The sequence below is a fragment of the Heterodontus francisci genome, chromosome 10, assembly GCF_036365525.1.
Source record: "Heterodontus francisci isolate sHetFra1 chromosome 10, sHetFra1.hap1, whole genome shotgun sequence".
Taxonomy (NCBI): Eukaryota; Metazoa; Chordata; class Chondrichthyes; order Heterodontiformes; family Heterodontidae; genus Heterodontus; species Heterodontus francisci.
Window position 1 is genome coordinate 112,270,942 of NC_090380.1, and position 23,067 is coordinate 112,294,008.

General features: G+C 45.8%; 2 protein-coding genes across 2 annotated transcripts in view; one reads left to right on the forward strand and one right to left on the reverse strand.

Moving 5' to 3' along the window:
* c10h21orf91 (chromosome 10 C21orf91 homolog) overlaps nucleotides 1–11,075 on the forward strand; it is a 45,224-nt gene extending 34,149 nt beyond the window's left edge. Inside the window, exons 3-5 of the mRNA XM_068041265.1 lie at nucleotides 5,709–6,248; nucleotides 7,285–7,347; nucleotides 9,514–11,075. Coding sequence (XP_067897366.1) covers nucleotides 5,709–6,248; nucleotides 7,285–7,347; nucleotides 9,514–9,680 — 770 coding nt within the window. The 3' untranslated portion in view covers nucleotides 9,681–11,075. The remainder of the gene's footprint in view (nucleotides 1–5,708; nucleotides 6,249–7,284; nucleotides 7,348–9,513) is intronic.
* Nucleotides 11,076–15,452: 4,377 nt separating this feature from the next.
* The window catches only part of cxadr (CXADR Ig-like cell adhesion molecule), a 113,259-nt gene continuing 105,644 nt past the window's right edge, over nucleotides 15,453–23,067 (reverse strand). Inside the window, exon 8 of the mRNA XM_068041267.1 lies at nucleotides 15,453–17,137. Coding sequence (XP_067897368.1) covers nucleotides 17,078–17,137 — 60 coding nt within the window. The 3' untranslated portion in view covers nucleotides 15,453–17,077. The remainder of the gene's footprint in view (nucleotides 17,138–23,067) is intronic.

Consider the following 23,067-nt stretch of genomic DNA (forward strand, 5'->3'; position numbering starts at 1 on the left):
CAAAGTCGTCTGTGCAAAAAAAAAAATCTTCCGTCTCTTTCCACTCTCACCCAACCCGAGCTGTCCAGTAGACTGGGCAAAAGAGAAACTTGAACAGTACCAGAGGACTCGGCCCTGGATGTTGGGAGCAGATTGCATCTCAGCTCTTGGTTGTGAGGTTTTTTATCAGGGAAGAGGGTTAAAGGTGGGAAATAACAGGGTGGGAAAAACATGTATTTGGTTCTTCAGCTTTGTAAAAATAAATGTGTTTGGTCAGTAGAAACTTAAACTTTTGAAGGCTCTCTTTTAAACCCATTTGATTAAAAATGCTGATGTGGCACAAAGGGCCTACAGAGCTATTGAGGGAGGGCTGTCGCAGGTTCCATCCCCAGTCCATACTGAGTTAGCTCATTGCGCTTGGCTGAAGGGATGACACGGGCGTTACAATTTGGTCGCGTTCCATGTGTCAGGGAGGAGGAATAAAGTTTTGGCTGTGTTCTGATTCCCAGCCAGTGCATAAAGCTCAAGTAGACATAGGATAGATGTGGCTTTTTATTTTGTTTAAAGCCCATCTCCAAAAATATGCCTCCTGATCCTCCCTGTCTAGACATGCAGACACAGACAGATACACACACCTGTGTAACCCTGAGATAGTTGGCAGTCTTGAAGAGAGAATGCTGCAACCAAAAAGAAAGCCTTTGATTAAAAATAAGCAAACACCTGCCAAACACAGAAACAAAGACCCTCTTGATAGAACAATGCCATGCCACAAATTCTGCTTTGTTCGCTACAGGCAACTGGCTTGACCCCTCAACATTGAATCCCGCCTAAGCTGTCATGTAGTTTATCATGTCTGCATCTGTGGGCCCATAGGTTGCAGACAGGTGGGGTCTCATCTTGTGGTTGCTGAACTCTGATAAAATTCAATGGCTTTTGAAGAAACTGCAGATGTGGCAACTCGTGTCAGCAAACTTGCTGCAACCTGCACAAACACGTGATGCCTGACGGGAAGGTCGAGGGGGAGGCGTGGAGATTATTTTTAACTAGCAGCAGGGCTATCTGCAGACAAACAAATGTGAAGGATGATGGGTGTCACCTCTCAATTCAGCTATCAGGAAAGGCTCAAGCTCTTTTCTCCAGGGAAGAAAAATGATGAAGGTGTTTGATAGAGAAGGCGTTTCCACTTCTTTTGGGGAATCCAAAACTAGGGCCATTAACATAAAATAGGCGGTAAATAAATCAATATGGAATTTAGGAGAAACTTCTTTACCCAGAGAGTGGTGAAAATGTGGAACTTGCTACAAGGAGTAGTTGAGGTGAATAACAAAGTTTCATTTGAGGGGAAGCGAGATAAACACACGGGGGAGAAAGAAACAGAAGGAGATGCTGATAGGACGGATGTTTGTATGGAGCATAAATGTCGGCATGGGCCAGTTGGATGGAACGGCCTGTTTCTGTGCTGTAAGTTTGATGTAATGTCATATCAAACCTTTCATTTCTAATTTCTGATGGTGCCAGCTCTTGGATTATCTCCACTCGCAGCTGTCACCTGATGTGTTTCCTTTTAACCACACTGAATACGAACATATAAACATGGAGCAGGAGTGGGCCATTCAGCCCCTCGAGCCTGCTCCTCCATTTGATAAGATCATGGCTGATCTGATTGTTTCCTCAACTCTACTTTCCTATCTACCTCCATACCCTTTGACTCCCTTGTCAGTCAAGAATCTATCTAACTCAGCCTTCTATATATTCAAATACCCTGCCTCCACTGCTCTCTGCAGAAGGGAATTCCACAACCCTCAGAGAAAAAAAATCTCCTCATCTCCGTCTTAAAGGGAGACCCCTTATTTTTAAACAGTCTCCCCTAGTTCTAGTTTCTCTCACGGTGGGGGGGGGGGGGTGGGGGAACATCCTCATAGCATCCACCCTGTCAAGTCCCCTCAAAATCTTATGTTTCAATAAGATCACCTCTCATTCTTCTAAACTCCAATGGATACAAGCCCAACCTGTCCAACCTTTCCTCATAAGATAAATCCTTCATCATTTAGTTAATTGCATCAGCTGGTACACTAGAGTGGCACCTTGGCATACTTTATAAACTTAGCATGAGTCAGATGGGTAGCTGGTTACACAATGTCCTTCAGAGAAGGAAGCCTACCGTCCTTCCCCGGTCTGGGCCTGGATGTGACTCCATTCCCACGCAAACATGCCCTGTGAAGTGGTCTAGTGGCCGGATGTATCAAACCGCTATGAAGAGAATAACCCATGGACTACTGCATTTCAAAAAGGCAACCCCACCATGTTCTCGGGGCAATTTTGGATGGGCAAAATGCCAGCAAAGCCCAAATCTAAACTTTAAAAAAAAAAAGGACAAAGCGGTCGCTGAGAAAGTGGTGCGGCCAGCTCAATAAAAAATATTTTATTTTGTGTATCATTCACAAACCTCATGCAATGCTGGGTTACCAAGTTATTTCATTTGAACATAAGAAGTAGGAGCAGGAGTAGACCATTCAGCCCCCTCGAGCCTGCTGCACTATTCAATATGATCATGGCTGATCTACCTCAAATTTACTTCCCCGCCTGCTCCCCTATCCCTCGATTACCTTTAGTGTTGAAAAATCATCCAGAAACTGGCCACCCACATTGTCCTATCATACGAGATGCCAAATGACTGTTTGCTGTGTGTAATGAGGAGCTTCCTTTTTCATCCCAATGAGCTTTTAATTTAAAATAATGCATTTCCACCAGTATTTCAGGGGTTGGACTATCCATGAAACGCAGCAGTCCGTCCACCTGTGCCTCTCTGGCAGTTTCTGTGTGCATCTCCTAGTCAATTGGACACAGTGTGTTGAATTTGCAGCTAATGGTAGGAGCTTCAGTTGGCCTCAGTGCTCCAGTCTACAGAGGGGCAAAAGATAAATAGCTAGGATCTGCCCACCTGACTGCTATCCCGTACCCAACTCCCACTTTCTCTTCTCTACCCTCCCTTGCCCACCTAACCGTCATCCAGTACCCCACTCCCACTCTCTGTTCTCTGCCCTCCCACTCTCTTTCTCCCCTGACCCCAATCAGAAAATGCCCGTGTGTGAAAGTGGGTTTGCTGACCAATGTGGTGCCACCCATGGCTGAATAGTCTGACCGTCCCTGCTGTCTAAGGTGACGGGTGAAGAACTGGATGTGTTGCCAGCCCCGTGGCGTTCTTTCCCAGCAAGTCTTCAGGGGAGGAGCATGAGAGCATAAATAAGAGTGGTAGCAGGCCATTCAGCCTCTCCAGTCTGCTGCACCATTCGATAAGATCATGGCTGAAATGATTGTGGCCATAACTCCACTTTCCTGTCTTCCTTCCCCCTGCATAGCCCTTGACTCCCGTGTCAATCAAAAGCAGAGTGTGGAAAATTGGAATGAGGAATTCTGTCCCAGTGCTTGCTTGCTTTGGGTAGCTGGGACTCGTGATTGCTTTCCCTCCTCGGCTGGGCAGCATCTGTCAGCGAGTTTGACAGATTGAGCAGGCAGCAATAATTGAAAATGGGAGATTATGCTGTGTGTTGAACGGGTCTTTGATCTGCTACATTTATTTAACGGGGCTGACAGGTAATTGAGTGACTCGATGCTAAATCAGCCTCCGCTTTTTCAGACACTGTACAAGAACTCAACCATCCCATTTCTGTTCAGTGGCTCAGTCTCAGGATATATGATGTAGGGTTTTTTTAATACCACTTTTTTTAAAATCTAAAATCTTTATTTATAGAATCCTGACCTATTTAGAGTTAAATTGGTGCAGTTTAATATTTTCTACTCTTGCTGTTTTCTCCTGTTGGCACACCGTTCTGCAAGCCCTCTGGGTATTTTACCCAAGTGGCCATTCTTCGTCGGGCTGTTTGACCGTGTTGTGCTTTACAGCTAAGTTCTTATCCACTATCTTTTTATTTTTATTTATTTAGAGATACAGCACTGAAACAGGCCCTTCGACCCACCGAGTCTGTGCCGACCAACAACCACCCATTTATACTAATGCTACAGTAATCCCATATTTCCTACCACCTACCTACACGAGGGGCAATTTACAACAGCCAACTTGCCTATCACCTGCAAGTCTTTTTGGCGGTGGGAGGAAACCGGAGCACCCGGCGAAAACCCACACGGTCACAGGGAGAACTTGCAAACTCCGCACAGGCAGCACCCAGAATCGAACCCGGGTCCCTGGAGCTGTGAGGCTGCGGTGCTAACCACTGCGCTTCTTGAAGCAACAGCTGCCATTCCCACCAGCGATTCCCTAACCCTCCCTTGCCCCCCTCTCAGGATAAACCAGAATATTTGCCACCTCTGCATCCTATTTAACCCTGAGCTGTGCTTCTGACCACACATCCTCTGCATCACCAAAACCACCTACTTTTGGTCTCCATGATATTGTCCTTCTTCTAACCTCCCCCACCCTCCATCTGCTGCCATAACTCTCATCTGTACTTCTATTACCTCTCTCCTGACCACCCTTCCATCTTCCACCCTCTATAAGCTCATCTAAAACTCTGCTACTCATTGTTACTTGCACTAAGTCCAACTCGCCCATCATCTGTGTTTCTCATTGACTTGCATTGGCTCCCGGTTTGGCAATGCCTCAATTTGAAAATTCTCAGTGTGTTCAAAACCCTCCATGGCCTCAACCTCCTCCCTATTGCAATAATCTCTTCCAGCCCAGCAACACTCCGATTTCTCTGTTCCTTCAACGCTCCATCTTGTATGCTCTCTATTTTAATCGCTCCACCATTGGCATTGTGCTTTTAGCTGCCAAGGGCCTAAGCTCTGGAATTTCATACAAACATACGAATTAGGAACAGAGGTAGGCCATTCGGCCCCTCTAGCCTGCTCCACCATTCAATAAGATCATGGCTGATCTGTTTGTGTCTCCAATTCCACACTCCCATCTACCCCCGATAACCTTTGATTCCCTTGCCTAACAAGACTCTATCTACCCCCGCCCCCCCCAGCTCTGGACTCGCCCACAAGAGGAAACATCCTTTCCACATCCACCTTGTCAAGACCGTTCAGGATCTTATATACTTCAATCAAGTCTCCCCTCACTCTTCTAAACTCCAGTGAAAACAAGCCCAGTCTGTCCACCCTTTCCTCATAAGACAACCTGCTCATTCCAGGTATCAATCTAGTAAACCTCCTCTGAACCGCCTCCCACGCATTTACGTCCTTGCTTAAATAAGGAGACCAAAACTGCACACAGTATTTGAGATGTGGTCTCACTAATGCCCTGTGTAGCTGAAGCATAACTTCCTTATTTTATTTTCAATTCCTCGCATAATAAAGGATAACGTTCCATTAGCCTTCTTTATTACTTGCTGTACCTGCATACTTTTTGTCACTCCTGCACGAGAACACCTCGATCCCTCTGCACCTCAGAATTCTGCAGTCATTCTCCATTTAAATAATGCTCTGCTTTTTCTCCCTAAACCTCTCCACATCCTTTTGTCTCTTTGACCAAGCTTTTAGTCAACTGACCGAATATCACCTTATGTGGCTCGGTGTCAACTTTCGCCTGATAACACTATGAAATGCCTCAGGAGATTTTACTGTTGAAGACGCTATATAAATGCAAGTGGTTGTTGAAGTGATCAAGGTGGGAATTTGACCAATATTCCAGTCCGTAGACAAGTGATTTACTGTTGGAGTTTTGCAGACTTGTGTAAATGTTTTTTTTTTTGCCGTGTGTCTTTCAGGGGTGGCCAGGTCAGACCTCCTCCACACTGAATCCGTGCGGGGTCACAGGGAATGTTTCAAAAAATATCACCTCATCGCCAACCAGGAGCTCCCGCGGCCGAAAGTGTCCAAGAGCACCTATAAGGACGTGAAGGATATCCTGAGTAGGAAGATCAACCAGATCGTTCAGTATGCACAGAACCAGCAATCGCAAGCCAACCTCCAGGACTGCAGACGGGCCGAGGTCAAAGGTCATGACCCCGAGCCGAGCTTGTTCAGGACACACTTCCCCCAGCTGAATGGCTTGCAGCTACCGCGCTACTCTCCGCACTGGCTGGACGGAAATGCACCGGGCTACTCTGAATGCACACAGGGGATTTTGGAGCAGGATGCACAGGGAGACTTCCGTCTGGGAATGCTGGGAGCGGCTGCTGGCAGGTTTCGTGGTGGCGACATTCGCTGGTCAACTGAGGAGCTCGGGCAAAGGACAGAAACTCAGCTGGCAATGGGAAACTGTAGCACGGAGACAAGATGTCACCGGCACTACACCCAGGAAGAGTGTAAGTACAGGACTGGCCGTCTAACAGACCAACAGACCTGCATTTATACAATGCTTTTCATAACCTCACTTACAGCCAATGATTCATCCAGGTCTGGAACTTGGTCCCTGGGCTATTCTTGAACTGACCTCGGTCAGAGGTGAACGACAAGTGACAGCTGGTCAGCAGACATATGTTCCAAATCCAATCGCAAACCAGGTGTTCTCTTTGCACCCCCCACCATCCCCCCCATCCACCACCCTGTTCTTTTGCTGGAAGGTGTGGTGGTGACTAGATCAGGCTAGCTGTGATGCATGCTGTGGTTGAATAGCCTGCCACCGCACGCCTTCAAAAGCTTGATACATTGAGATCGGCCATTCGAGACCTAGAAGCTGCTGTATATTCTTGTTTAACCCACTCTTTCCCCTCCCCACCCTGTCCTCAAACTCTTTTGTGTCACAGTGTTAGGCTGTGGGGGGGGGGGGGTTCAGAATGGAAGGGTAAATAAATGGATTGGGGGAGGGCCAATTTGTGCCAAATGCGAGGAAGCTTGACTTGGACTCAACCTTCAGTGTTTTTATTTTTAATATTGCCTGTGAATTGTGGATTCAGCGTTGAGTGCAACAGAAAGCTAACACAGGAACAGGAGGAGGCCATTCAGCCCCTTGTACCTATCCCACTATTAGTTAGTTCATGAGTGATCTGTATCTTAACTCCATCATATCCCCTGATGCCTCTGCCTAACAAGAATCTGGCAGTCTCAGTTTGGAGGAGAGAATTCTAGATTTCCTTTTCTGGAACATGTGCTTCCTGACATCACCTCTGAACGGTCTAGTTCCAGTTTAAAACCTATAACCCCCTCCCGCTCCCATTCCTTTTTCTGGGCTCTCCCTGTACCAGAAATAGAAAGGATCAACTCCTTTAATCATCCTAAAATCAGACAGGCAGCTGAAGAATGTTTGCTTTGAAGACGGTAATGAGTTGTACACAGAGAGGTGTTCTGTGTTCCCTCTGCCGAGGCTGTTCGTGACGATTCTAATGCTCTGTTTCTTTGCAGTGAGCGACATGGTGGTGGATGATCTGGTGTCGTTGAATGACCAACTCGTCAAACAAATCAAAGGTAACTTAACTGCATCTTCCCTGTCAGGGGGAGTTGGATCAAAATCAGTCCAAATCTTTAGGAAAGAGGCTCATTCAACTGTTCTTTATTTGAGTATTGCTGAAAACGGAGATATTTTGTCCTGATCAGACGAAAAGCTTCGACAGTTTGCAAGGATACCAATATGAAGAGAAAACAGAAAGCCCAGTTCAATGCCAGTGTGATGCTAGTATATAGACCGTACGTCCCAAAGGCTGGCGGATCATTATCAAACATCATGTCCCTTCTGCTGTTCGTAACGGTCAAGGTACAGGTCGTACCCAACCAGCCCATTCTTGCGAAACTTAAAATACAGTGTCGAACATTAGATCTGATTCCACGATTGGATAACATTTGCTAAATAATCCTCAGTGTGTTAAAAAATTACGCTGACAACCAATTTAGGATTGTCAGTCGTGCTCGCAGTGTGACACATTTGCACGTACTGAAGCTTATTGATGCACAGCGCCCTGTTCCTTGCAGACAGAAAGAACATGTCGACACATTGCGCCTGTTTCAGCTAAACAAAATAAGTGACAGTCATTCCTCAGGGCAGTGCCTTGACCAATCAGAGTCAAGCTGCCTGGTTTAAATTTAAAACAAAGCTTGGCAGTTAACTGTCAGTCACCATAAACTGGTGCATTCTGCATGGCAACGCCTCTACCAATCAGCACTCTCTTCTCATACAGTATAAAATTGTTGCTTTCCCTTGCATTGGTATTCTTGTGGATTGTCCTGATGAATACAAGATGAAAAGATTTGGCAAAATGTCTCTGTTTTCAGCAATACTCATGTTCTTTATTTGTTCAAGATCTTTTTCTTCGTGTGTGTGTGTGTGTGTGTGTATACATATTGGAGTGTTGAGGTTTATGGAGACAATGTGACACTGATTGCTATTGTCTTAGGCCTGTTTGCTTCACGAGCTAACTAGGGGGTTGGAGTGGGTCTCCATGAGTGTGTTGGGGGTGCATGGATTCCAAACCCAAAGTAATATTCAAAACTATGTATAGTTTTAATTTTCCTGCCAACCACCAACCCCCACCAAAAAAAAAACCCTGAATACCGAGCTGAAAGAAAGGCCTACATTTCTATAGCCCCTTTCACGTCTGCAGGACGTCTCAAAGCACTTGACATCTAATGAAGTACTTTTGAAGATTGGTCACTGTTGTAAGGTAGGAAGAATGGCTGCCATCTTGTGCCCAGCAGGCTCCCACAAACAGCAATGTGATGACCAGATAGTCTGTTCTTTGGTGGTTGAGGGACAAATGTTGGCCAGGACACTGGAGACTCTCGCCTCCGGAAGGTAGTCCCACTCTAATTGAGCTTTATAATCTAGATCGACACTCCAGTGCAACAGTGAAAGGTGCTGGCTTTTGAACGAGACATTAAACTGAGGCCTCACCTGCGGCTGCTCTCAGATCCTGTGTGACTATTCTGAAGAAAACTGGGGGCGTTCTCCCTGGTATTCTGTCAAATATCTATCTCTCAGCCAATATTTGGCTGCATGTAGTGTATGGAATCGATGCTTTGAGAGGCATCATAGAACGATACAGAACAGAAAGAGGCCATTCTGCTCTTCTTACCTGTGCTGGCTCATTGAAAGAGCTATCCAATTAATCCCACTACCCTGCTTTCCTCCTGGCCCTGAAAATGTTTCTCTTTCAACTATTTATCCAATTACCTTTTGTTCTGCTTCCACCGCCCTTTCAGGCAGTACATTCCAGATCACAACAACTCCAAGTTTTGTTTAATTTTTGGAAACAAAAAGGAATTCCCCTCTCCCAGTTCGTTTGCCAATTGCCTCAAATCTGTGTTCTCTGGTACTGACCCTCCTGCCAATGAAAACCGTCTCATTTATTCTATCAAAACCCTTTCTAATTTTGAACACCTCTATTAAATCTCCCCTTAACTGTATCTGCTCTAAAGAGAAAAATCCCAGCCTCTCCACGTAACTAAAGTCCCTCATCCCTGGTACCATTCTAGTAAATCTCCTCCGCACCCTCTCCCCATCCTTCCTAAAGTCTGGTGCCCCAGGATTGAATGCAATACTCCAGCTGAAGCCTAGCCAGTGATTTTATAAAGGGAGAGCACTCCCTCCTTTTAAAAGTCGCCCTAATTTTCATTTTTATGTTCCTCCTCTGCTTGAAGTGGTCTTCGAGGATCTCGCGCAAGAACTGGAGAAGAAGGACTCTCTCGCTTCCGAGCTACACGTGCGCTACATCGCTATTGAACAGCTCTTCAAGAACCGGGCCAAGCTGCCCTGGCTGCGGGTGGGGCGAGGGGGAGTCAAACCCAGTGCCCCCCTCGACAACTGACTCTCTCTGCCAGCTGACTGCTTAAACCACAACTGTTCGGAAACCAGCTTTACGAAAAGAAAAAGCCACCCAACAGTGTTACATTGAACTCTGTCTGATGTGGGACATATTTTGTATGTTATTTTACGGCTATATTTACAAAAGAAAAAGTAACTTATTTTACATACGTGTTTAGATCGATTTCATGTGTTTTTTTTTAGACTTTTTTTTTGAAACCCTGTGTGATTATTCAAACCATTATTGCTCCAATGGATTGCCGAGTGTAGAATCCCTTACAGGGTTCGCTGTGCTACCAAATATAATTTGAGAAATCTTGCGTTCAAGGTGAACGGGAGTTTTATTAGGCTGCGCACCGGTTAGGTGTACGGCCCAACTGTGTTGTACAGATGACCCAGATCTGGAGCTTGGTTCCTGGTCTGTGCCCAAGTTCCAGCTCAGATTGTTATCTGAATGTTCCCTTTCGATCCTTTTATCTCCTCTCCTTTTGCTGGAAGGTGTAGTGGTGGCCAGGTCGGGCTGCGCTGTGATGCCCACTGCAGTTGAATGACCTGTCGCCACTCAACTTTGAGTTTCATAGATCGACCACTTGAGACCCCTGGAGGACCAGGGTGGAGAAACATTTAACTTTTTCTGTTAGTTTCGTTTCTAGCATTCTTGTGTTGCAAGTGAGATCTGGGCTGGGGCTCATTATTTCTGCGTTAATGGGTGGGCACTTTGTGTTTCGATATGTATCCAGGAAATTTGCAGTTAGTGCTATTCTGACCCTCCGCAGAATGGGTGCAGTGCTGGCAGGGTGCAGATGACGTCTGGCTGCATTTTTAACACTGCGCTCACACTCCATTACATTTAACATTGGGGAGGAGCTGTGCCTGCCAAACCCAGTGTGTACCTGGACAGAGAAGCTGCAAAGGGAGACTCTCTCCTGTTTACTCTGGCTCTGGTTACCAGGTCTGGCTTAGACAACGTAGCTTAAGAATCAGGGTAATGCTATAACCGCCGTGCAGCCATGAAGCAAATCCCCATGTTTTTATTGTAGACATACTTTTGTTTTAGCCCACTTCCAAAGCCACAGTGGGCATTTTGAACCAGGGATATGTGAAAGAGGCAGAATGTGCAGAGATTAATAACTAGAATCCTGTAGAATGCATTAAGAAAGACTTGTATTTTTATAGCGCCTTTCATGATCTCAGGACATCCCAAAGTGTTTTACAGCCAATGAAGTACTTTTTGAAGTGTTTTGAACTGTTGTAAAGTAGGAAACTCACATAGTGACAGGGCAAGGTGCATCTCCATTGGGTTTCAAGTCCATTTCTAAATGCGTCCTAGTTTTATTTGGTGGGATGTTTATCAGGTCAAGCTGACTGTTTGGATCAGAGAGCAGGGTTGGTGACTGATTCTGGGGGGGGGGGGGGGAGGGGTGGGGGGAGTGTAAGGGGCGGTGACTGGGCACTCCCTGTTGGGTGTGTAGTGTAGTAGTGTAAGGGAGAATGCTCCTGGTCTTTATCCCCTCTATTTGGAGGGATTTGTGCTGCAAAAACTGCCACGTCAGCCTTTCATGGGAATCATTGTCGATGCAGCAAAATGTGTTTCAACTACTATATATTCTGCAAGAGTCATCAATGAATGAGCTGCTGATCATGCTGATTGGCTGTTGCTGTGCCATACCTGGGTGATCTCATGATCTCTTATTGCCTGTTGGCTGTCGACACAGTAACCAGGTACAGATCAGCCAGGATCTAATTGAGTGGCAGAACCGGCTGGAGGGTCAGAGTAACCTCCTACGTGATGCCAAACTTGGGGCCTGAGGGTACAGGAGGAGAGTGAGTGAAAGAGAGGGGTTTCACAAAGCAAACAGTAGGGGGTGGGGGTTGCAGAACAAGCTGAAGGAGGGATGAGTAAGTGACCTGTTTCTGTTGCCTGTTTTGACTCGATCCTTTTCGAGAGTTTGTAATTTGAGCTCTTGCTGGTCAGAAACTCACTGTGCAAGTCCCTTTGCTGTCTGGAGTATTCAGCCTCACATTTCAGTTTTTATATATTTATAAAGCAAAGTAGGTGAATTGTTTGTGTAGCAACTTTGTACAGTGTTAAGTGCGAGTGGGAAGGAGGGTCGGTTGATAATCCTGCAGGGATTTAACGTAGAGAATCTCCTCTATTCTAAAGCACAAGCAAAATACTGCAGATGCTGGAAATCTGAACAAAATAAAAACAGGAAAATGCTGGAAAACACTCAGCAGGTCAGGCAGTGTCCGTGGAAGAGTGGAAAACAGAATTAAAGTTTCAGGTTGAAAACGTTTTAACTCCATGTTTCTCTCTCCAGAGACGCTGCCTGACCTGGCTGAGTGTTTTCCAGCATTTTTTGTTTTTCACTCCATATTTTGTAACCAATCAATTTGAGGATTTTGATCCGAATCCATAGCATTGATTTTTTTTTATTAACCTGTTTTGCGGTGCAGGGTTTGTACTGAAAACCAAGCAGGTTCAATAGTTTTAAGAAGCACAATGAATGCAGCTAGTGTGTGTGTTTGTGCTTGCTTGCTTTTGGATTAGGGTATTTGTGCAAATACTCGGATGCCTTAATCAGCTTGCATTTTCTGAGAGCACGACACCGTATCAGGGATTATCGAGACCCGGCCTATTTGTACAATGCATTTCTGGTAATTTTTAAACAGACTGTCAGACCAGTGTTCACACTGATATCACATTTGCTGTGTCCTCGCGATTGTCCTGTCATACTTGTAATCTCTCGTTTGAGATTCACGCTGACATTTTTTAATAGCTCTGAATTTTCGCTTGATTTTTGCAGTCCTCAGTATTGTCTGATATTTTTAGGTCAAAAGCTTTTTATTTTGCTATTCCTGTGGATTTAAGTGGATAAGTGCCCTGGTGTGGTACTGAGGCCCACAGTGAGAATATCCCGGGTTCATTCCCACACTCCCACAGATGGTTCGGGCCACGTCTGTAGCCCCTAGCCTGTTTTTTAAGGACGGTCGAAGGTAACTGTATATTTTTAAAAAAAAAAAAAAGCCCCTTTTGGGCACACTGTATTTCAGACAGTATAAATTGCAGTGAAGGGGAAAAACTTGCATCCATCCCAACATGCAGAGCTTCCATCTGCACTGGGGGCATTCCACCACCAGCCTTCAGGAAAAATAAAGCTGCATGGATTTTTCCAGATGATCTCCAGAAACGCTGGAGATTTGGAGAGTGCTGTACATTTTACTGGTGTCTCCCGCATTTCACTGCTGCCAATTTCTTTGATGAGGATAGTGCTAGGGTTTGTTGGCCTGTGTTAACTTGGTTTTGGTTGAGGTTCAGTTACTTGTGTTGCCTGTTCTAGAGGCTTTCTAAGGTTGCTGTCCTGCTGTTGGGATGATTTAGGGATTGCATTTCCTCAGTCCTATCCGTTTTTACACTTTCATTGTATAAAATAAAACTCCCATACAGGAGAACAGATTTTAAATAAAGGATATTTTCTTAACCTGTCTTTGCTGTTTTTTATGAAGACTGACTTTTTCTCCAGAAACTTTTATAAATAAATGCCCTCCCCCCCCCCACTGCCCTCCAACATTGTGTGGTTCTGAAGTCATCAGGTTCTAGGTATGATTCCCGCTATGTAATTAGTCTGAACCACAATAGGAGCTATTGGGACAGGTTAAAGAGCATCTTACAGGAGGAGAGATGAAGAGGTTTGTGAGGGAGGTCCAGAGTTTGGGGCCTCGGCAGATGAAAACGCAGCCACTAATGGTGGAGCGATGGAAATCGGTTATGCACAAGAGGCCGGAAATGGAGGAGTGCAGAGATCTCGGAGGATGGTGAGGCTGGAGGAGGTTACAAAGATAGGGAGGGGCGAGGCCATGGAGGGATTAGAAACAAGGGTGGGAATTTTAAAGGAATTGAGATTAAATCAGCCAGGGTTACTATTCCTGAAAGCACCTGTATGGGCACGTGGCAAGAACAGGAACAGGCTCTACGGTGCTGTCCTGTCCGGCCAAACAACCTGCTGATGAAAACTGTTTGGGTTTGTTGACAAAGACTGGCCATTTTAGGCTGAAGCAGTGGAGGGTGAAAAAACAAGAGCAGAGATTTTAACCTGCTCTGCTGCTGCCCTCTGGTGGTGGGTTTGTAATTTATCAATTTTCCTCTTCTGACTACAAACTTTTTCATTAAAATGCAGTTTTCTATTGTGCAACATCATCATCAATTATTATTTTTCTGCACTTCCTCTAGAATCCAGCTAGTTCTTTCCTGGAATTGTTTTTTTCACAATATTTTTTCTTATCCAGTGCTTTCAATATCTTTAACCTCCCTTTTCATCTTGGTTCTGGCAGTGGTACTGAGGCAGTAAGGGAGGATTAGAAGGTTGTGGGTTTGAACCCAGAATTGGATTCTCAAGGGCTTCCTGGTGCGTTCTCCTATGAAGCAGTAGTGAAAGTCTGTATTCATGTGGTGACATTTGGTGCGAGTTATGTATATTGTAAAACAACAGCACCTTGAATATAAAATGTCCCAAAGCGTTTCACAGAAGCATCATCAGACAAATATCGCAGAGACAAAGGGGGAGATATTAACGCAGGTGACTGAAATCTTGGTCAGGGAAGCAGGTTTTGAGGAATATCTTAAAAGGGGAAGAGGGGGGCGGAGTGGTTTAGGGAGGGAATTACAGGCCTTAAAGCCGAGATAGCTGAAAGCAGAGCACAGTCTCTAATGGTGGGGTGAAGGGAGTGGTCAGGCAGTAAGGGCCAGTGTCTTGAGAGAGGCTTTACTTTGGAGGATTGTGGGGCTGAGGGATGTTACTGATTTATAGGGAGGAGTGAGACCATGGAGGGATTTGAACACTGAGATGAGAATTTTCAAATCAAGGTGTTGCTGGACCAGGAGCCAATACAGGTCAGTGAGCACAGGCGTAATGGGTGAATGGGACTTGCCGCAAGCTCATTACACAAGGCTATTTGCCAATCTTCATTCATCCATTGAGAAAGATATTGCTGTCTCCCCATTACCCCGGTACATCCAGTTAAACATCCAAATATTTCTTAAATGACGTAAGGGGTTTTTGCTTCCACTTGTCGTGGGTGGAAGTAGTGATCGCTCGTAGTTAAACTTGGTCGAGTGATGGAGATCGCCAGCCACCCAATGTTGGTGAGTGGCTCGGTCAAATTTATCACTGGATCAGTGGGCTGCAGCAGATAACCAGCAACCTGGGGGCAGGTTGCGGTTCTCGGGCCATATCTAGACCCGAACAACCTCGGGGCTTGGAAGAAGGTGGAGAGGGAAGAAAAGGGACTCGCTTCTATTCTGCCAGGAAAGCATCCCTGCTCTTCTCCCAAATATTTCCAGGGAATCTTTTACCGCCACTTCAGAGGGCAAACGAGGCCTTGGTTTAAGATCTCGTGCTAAGGATGGCACTTCCGACACTGCTGCACTCCCTTCCCTCAGTAACTGCACTGGTTTCCCTTCCTTGAAGGGCATTCGTGAACCGGGTGGGTTTTTACAACAGCCTCACCATTAGTGAGCCTAGTTTTTAATTTGAGTTGTATTAATTAATTAATTGAATTTAGCTTCCTCCAGCTGCTGTTGGGGGAGGGGGGGGGGGAATGCGTGTTCCCAGGGCATTAGCCTGGGCCTCTGGATTTCTAATTCAGTGACATTACCACTACGTCACCCTCTCCCTATGTACACAAGCCTCCAACAAATTACTAGCTGACCACTGATGTCACAGACTGTAATTTTTAAGTTAGTTTTACTTCTTCACCTGCAGCCATTTTTTTCTGGTTTTGTTAAAAAAACACTTTAATTTATTTCAATAGAAATAATACATCTGAGCATTCAAGAATTGGAAACAGAAAATCTTGAGCCCTGAAAATGTAAAATTAAACCACAGAAAATGTACAAAAAGTGTAGTTGATTTCAGGAAGAGTTCCTTCATTTGACATGATCAAGAAGCTTGACCTGGAATTTAATCTGTCTCTTCCAGCACTGAGTTTCCAGGACTTCCTGCTTTCACCAGATAGTCCTACAATCCATGTTAAATTTAACTCCCCTCCCTCAAACAGGACAGAGCTGCCTGCTTAATTGGCACTCCATTCACCCCTTTAAATATTCACTCCCTCTACCACGGGTGTACAGTGGCAGCAGTGTGTACCATCTACAAGATGCACTGCAGCAACTCACCAAGGCTCCTTCGACAGCACCTTCCAAACCCACGACCTCTACCACCTAGAAGGGCAAGGGAAGCAAGCATATGCTGGCCTTTGCGGTGATGCCTGCATATTCTAAGATTTCACTTGGAGCAGCTGTGGGCACACCAACAATTTTTCTCTGTGCCCCTGGACTAGGGAGAGACAAAAGATGGGTGCTGAATTCATAAGAAACAGCAGCAGAAGTAGACTATTCGGCCCAGGGAACTGTTCTATCATTCAATAAGATCATGGCTGATCAAATCTTGCCCTCAACTCCACTTTCCTGCCTGTTCCCCATAGCCCTAGACTCCCCTTTGTTCAAGAATCTGTCTACATCAGTCTTGAATATATTCAGTAATCAGCCTCCACAGATCTCTGGCTACAGAATTCCAAAGATTCGCTCGCTGGGTTGGAGAGAAACTTCCAGGTGTTTTCACTCCACATTAACCTGGGTTTTTAGTCTGTTTTTTTCACCTCCGCCTGGAGATCACATTGTTTAGGGTGGGCGAGAGAATGGATATACTGTGATAGATATTTTGATGTCATTGTACATTTACCCTCTCAGTTTAGAAAATTAATGGATGATCTAAGCGGGATATTTAAAATGATTCAGGGTGTTTGATTGACAAGGTTGCATCAAACTATTGCCTGTGGTCAAGAACAAGAGGGACACAATCTTAAAATACAGAGAAAATGTGGGTACGTAGAGTTGAGGTGTGGATCAGCCATGATCTATGTCAAAGGCGGAGCAGGATTGAGGGGCTGAATGGCCTCCTGGTCCTAATGTTTCAGAGCCATGATGTGCTTAGCTGCCGGGAGCACAGAGAACTCAGATTGACCTCAGTGCCAATCTGCGATTGCCCAGAAGCAGAATGGTGAGGAGCAGGGTGATGTCCCTTAGTTTGTTGATTGCGCACCCTGAAATAATAATGATTCTTGGTAAGAATATCACGGTGAGCAGTTGCTGACTGGTCAGCTTCATCCTTCTCAGCCATAACTTTACAGGAAAGTAACTTTTACACACAAAAAAAAAATCAACATTTGCAAAAAGAGTTACATTCTACATCACGATTGTACAGGATTGATTGGCTAGTTCTTACGATCAAAGACAAATATTTCCATCTCCTACACTTCCTCTGCATGATTGAAAATCACGAGCTAAAGTGTTTGGGCCATCCCTCCGTAATGTGATTGATCTTTCACACAGGCGCTCCTTCCTCACACAATGGACATTGAGTTATATCCCTGGGATCTTTCTTCTGGTCCTTGCCCGTTTTCCTAAAGAGGGGGAGAGAGAGACAAATCACAAGCACGGAGACACACGGAAAAGTCTTAAACTAAAACTTACCCGTGTTGGAATGTGCAACTCGTTAACACATTGAGAAAGTGGGTGGCAAGGTTGAAAGCTGCACCATTTACCCCAACACTGCCAGTCATCAGTGTGTTGGCAGTCCTTCCTCCAGGTGTTGATCCCAACATCAACAAGTTAATTGCATTAGAAATCCCCTCATGTCTTTGACAGCTTAAGAGCAGCAACTCTTCAGGTTTAGAATTCTTGCTGTTGGGTTCAAATCTCTCAAGGGCCTCACCCTTCCCTCTCTAACCATTCACGCAGCCCCCACAACCCTCCGAAATCTCTGCGCTCCTCCGATTTTAACCTCGTGAGCATCCCCGATTTTAATCCGCCCACCATTGGCACCTGTGCCTTCAGCTGCTTGGGGCCCTAAGCACTGGAATTCCCTCCCTAAACCCCTCCACCTCCTTGAAGATGCTCCTTAAAACCTACCTCATTGACCAAGCCTTTGGCCACTTGTCCCAATATCTCTTTATCTGGCTCAGTGTCATAATTCTGTCCGATTGCACTCCTGTGAGGTGCATTGGGATGTTTCATTGCATTAAAGATGCGATAAATGCACATACTTGTTGTGTATGGCACTTGTTGGACACGCCAGGGCTTTTGTGAAACTGAACAATTTGAGATACATGTCAGGTATCAAAAGAAAAGCAAACCAATAGATAGTTAAAGAGCTGCTGCTTATGCTGTATTTATCGATTAACATAGTGCAGCAGGATTCCTGTGATCTTGTGTCCTCTTCAAAGAAGCTAACCTCCACTTCAAAGCAAGCCACAAGTATGCCTGGCAGCATCTTAACACAGTCACCTGTCTGTATCAATGTCGGTCAGTGGGAGGGGCTCCATGGGGTTAAACGGTCAGTGGGAGGGGCTCCACACAGGTGACGTGTCCATGTTACATTCCTCATAAACTCTTAAGGATTCTCAAAAGGGCATGATGGGTTTGATGCTTTCTAAGACTGTTGAAGTATTTGTGTAAATTAAGAACTTTTTTCTCTGTTTTTTAATACCTCTGTGTAATTCTGTTCCTTGTATATAAATTCAACCAATAGTCTTAGCCTGAATGATAAAATATGACAATGTGGCACTTTCCAGACTAAATGGGGGTAGATGGGGCAATTTCCAACATGAATTTTGTGGTGAAACATGCGATACCTCTTCACAATACATTTGACAGGGTGAAAGGTTATTGTGGGTAGGTGGGAATGTGGAGTTGAGGTTACAATCAGATCAGCCATGATCTTATTGAATGGTGGAGCAGGCTCATGGGGCCTACTCTTGCTCCTAATTCATATGTTTGTACGCTGAGAGGCTGTTTCCCTGGCTGGAGAGTTGAGAACTAGGGCTCAAAGCCTCAGGATAGAGGGTCAGCCATTTAAGACGGCACTCAAAGGGTTGGGAATCATTGGAATTCTCTACTCTAGACAGCTATGGATGCTCAGTAGTTGAGTATATTTAAGAGACAGTTCAATAGATTTTGGGGGACTAAGGGAATTAAGGAATATCGGGATAGTGCGGGTAGGTGGCGTTGAGATGGAAGAACATTCAAGATTTTGTTGAATGGTGGAGCAGGCTCGAAGGGCCAAATGGCCTACTCCTGATCTGAGTGATTATGAGGTTCTAAGTTCAAAGTAGGCCTGCTTCGGGAAATCTGAATAAGTTGAGAGAAAGCCCGAATTATAACAGCCTTACCCGCCCTTCTCTAAAAACTAATCTTGTGAGAATCATTCAAGAAGTAACAATGAGCACATCGGGACTGGCCGGCCACCCATCCACCACCTCCATCATCGATGCACAGTGGCAGCAGTGTGTACCATTTTCAAGATGCACTGCAGCAACGTGCCAAACCTTCTTTGACAGCACCTCTGCCCCATCAAAGGGTGTGTAGGACATGATGATTTAACCATAAACTCTGCTGTTTGTCTTCGTACAAGGGTCCCTGATCAGGTGTCAGACTCAGGTTAGTTATAGCTTGCTGGTCAACTGGTAATTAATTAATGTACTATGCACTGTCACCACCAGAGGGCAGCAAATCACAATACTCCAATTCACACCAACAATTACTCATGTTTATATAGCACCTTTAACGTACTGTAAACATCCCAAGGTGTTTCACAGGAGTATTATTGAAGGATGAGGAAACCGTCCCCAGAAAGAAAATCCTTAAAAGCAGCTTCAGTAATTTCCCCTGTGCGATTCCAAGAAACCAGCAGGACAGGTGGAAAAATAAAAGATCCGATTGTTCTTCAGCAGCAGAGAGACTTCCCTTCAGTGAGAGAAACATGTCTTACACAACACATGGAAACTGAATTATCCTCTGCCTCTGTTTCCCCTCACCCTCACTCCAGCCGCCCTCCAAAGAACCTCAGCCAACTTGGAAATAAACAAACAGAACTGATGAACCAAGTCCAGGGGAAGTGAAACTGAACAGGTCACGTCTACTCCAGATCATTGTGAACAGCCTTCCCCATCCCCAGCCTCCACACGAGCTATTCTTCTGCAACTCACTATCACACACTCCAAAAATATGAAATAAGTAGAAAAACAAGACTACAATGACTGAGTATCTTTGACAAAATACTTTACAGCCAATGAAGTCTAGCCACTGTTGTAATGTAGGAAACGCAGCAGCAAATTTGCACACAGCAAGCTCCCACAAGCAGCAATGTGATAACGACCAGATAATTTGTTTTTAGTGATGTTGGTAGAGGGATTAATGTTGACCCAGACACCGGGGAGAAAGCTATACCCTTCTTTGAAAACGTGTCGTGGAATCTTTTACGTCCAACTGACAGGGGAAGACAGAGCCTCACTTTAAAGGGAAACCTGCAAGTCCCCCTCCAAGTCACACACCATCCTGACTTGGAACTATATTGCCGTTCCCTCACTGTCGCTGGGTCAAAATTCTGGAAATGGGGTTTGGGGAGGGAATCTGCAATTGGATCCAACTGCTCTACACAAACATCAGTAGCGCAGTCTCAATCAACGGGTGGGAATCGGAAAGTTTCCCGATCAAATCTGGAGTCAGACAGGGCTGTCCTCTCTCCCCGGTCTTGTTTATTTGCTGTATTGAACCCTTTGCTGAGTCTATTAGGAAGGATGCGAGCATAAGAGGGGTGACAATCCCAGGCAGTGGAGGCACTCAGATCAAAACCTCCCTGTACATGGATGACGTCGCCGTTTTCTGCTCGGATCCGCTGTCCGTGCGCAGACTGAAGAGCATCTGCGACCAGTTCGAACTGGCCTCGGGAGCCAAAGTTAACCACGGCAAGAGCGAGGCCATGTTCTTTGGGAACTGGGCTGACCAATCCTTTGTCCCCTTCACCGTCAGGTCAGATTACCTGAAGGTGCTGGGGATATGGTTCGGAAGGGCCGGGGCGTTCACCAAAACATTGGAGGAGCGAGTAGCCAAGGTACGACAAAAGTTGGGCATGTGGGGGCAGCGATCTCTCTCCATTGTGGGTAAGAACCTGGTCATCAGGTGCGAGGCGCTCACATTGTTGCTGTACGTGGCACAGGTCTGGCCCATACTCCACTCCTGCGCCGTGGCAGTCACCCGAGCCATTTTCCGCTTCGTCTGGGGATGTAAAATGGACCGGGTCCGGAGGGACACGATGTTCAAATCTCTGGACAAGGGCGGGAAAAATGTACCCAATGTGGCCCTCATCCTGATGACCACTTTCGTGTGCGGCTGCATCAAGCTGTGTGTAGATCCCCAGTACACAAACTCCAAGTGTCACTACGTGCTGAGGTTCTATCTGTCCCCGGTGTTGCGAAGGATGGGCCTGGTCACATTGCCGCGGAACGCTCCATGCAGTTGGGCGGTGCCGTACCACCTATCCTTCGTGGAGCAGTTTCTGCGGGAAAACACCTTTGACCACCGGTCCATCAGGCAGTGGTCTGCATGGAATGTCCTCAAGGCCCTACGGGAAAAGGAAACGGTGGATCCTGTCGGATGGTTCCCCGAGCAGACCGTCAAAGTCATTTGGCGGAATGCCTCATCACCAGAACTTTCAAACAAGCACCAAGACGTAGCTTGGCTGGTGGTGAGAAGGGCCCTCCCCGTCAGATCCTTCATGCACACCCGAAGTCTCGCCCCCTCCGCACAGTGCCCCCGCGTTGGCTGTGGTGGGGAAGAGACGGTCGCACACCTCCTCCTGGAATGTGCCTTTGCAAAGCAGGTGTGGAAAGAGATGCAGTGGTTTTTGTCAAGGTTCATCCCAAGCAGCTCTGTAACACAGGAGTCTGTGCTCTACGGGCTGTTCCCAGGGACGCACACCGAGACAAACATCAACTGCTGCTGGAGGACTATCAATTCGGTGAAAGACGCCCTTTGGTCTGCCCGAAACTTGCTGGTCTTCCAGCGCAAAGAGTTGTCCACCACCGAATGTTGCAGACTGGCACATTCCAAGGTCCAGGACTACGTGCTGAGGGACGCACTAAAGCTTGGGGCAGCCGCAGCAAAGGCTCAATGGGGAAAGACCACTGTGTAAGGTTCCCCCACCAAGCTGGACTGAGGGGCTGGATCACTGGGAAACCCCTCGAACTGTATCGTTAGTATTCTGAATTGCTGTAAATGTAAAACTGTAATTGACATGACAATTGTGAAACGGAAGGGTTGGGAAGAAACTCATGACAGTATTGAAGGAAACTGATCTCCCTTGCAATGTTTGTATTTTTTGGTGCTGTTTGGAAACTGTTTGGCAATGTAATTTTTACAGATTTTTATGAATAAAGTATATTTTGGAAATAAAAAAATAAAAAATTCTGGAACTCAAATTTTGTGTGCTGTAAATGTAAAAATGTATATGGCATGACAATGAAATGGAAGGGTTGTGAGACAACTCATAATTGTATAGAAGAAAACTGATCACCTTTGCACTGTTTGTATTTTTTGACTTGATGCTGTTTTAAACTGTTTGGGAATGTATTTTTACAAATTTTTATGAGTAAAGTATATTTTGGAAAAAGAAAAAAAAAATTCTGGAACTCCCTTCCTAACAGCACTGTGGGTGTACCTACCTCATATGGACTGCAGTGGTCCAAGAAGGCAGCTCACCAATTTCTCAAGGGCAGTTAGGGATGGGCAATAAATGCTGGCCTGGCCAGCGATGCCCACATCCCATGAATGAATTAAAAAAAGTCTCATCCAAATAACAGAGCTTCTGACAGTGCAGCACTCCCTCATTACTGAACTGAGTGTCAGCCTGGATTTTGTGTTCAAATCCTGATGCAGAGTCACACGGGATCAGAGATGAGCTGGCAAGATGGATACAGAACTGGCTCGGTCATAGAAGACAGAGGGTAGCAGTGGAAGGGTGCTTTTCTGAATGGAGGGATGTGACTAGTGGTGTTCCGCAGGGATCAGTGCTGGGACCTTTGTTGTTTGGAGTATATATAAATGATTTGGAGGAAAATGTAGCTGGTCTGATTAGTAAGTTTGCGGACGACACAAAGGTTGGTGGAGTTGCAGATAATGATGAGGATTGTCAGAGGATACAGCAGGATATAGATCAGTTGGAGACTTGGGCGGAGAAATGGCGGATGCAGTTTAATCCGGACAAATGTGAGGTAATGCATTTTGGAAGGTCTAATGCAGGTGGGAAGTATACAGTAAATGGCAGAACCCTTAGGAGTATTGACAGGCAGAGAGATCTGGGCGTACAGGTCCACAGGTCACTGAAAGTGGCAACGCAGGTGGATAAGGTAGCCAAGAAGGCATACGGCATGCTTGCCTTCATCGGTCAGGGCATAGAGTATAAAAATTGGCAGGTCATGCTGCAGCTGTACAGAACTTTAGTTAGGCCACACTTAGAATATTGCGTGCAATTCTGGTTGCCACAGTACCAGAAGGA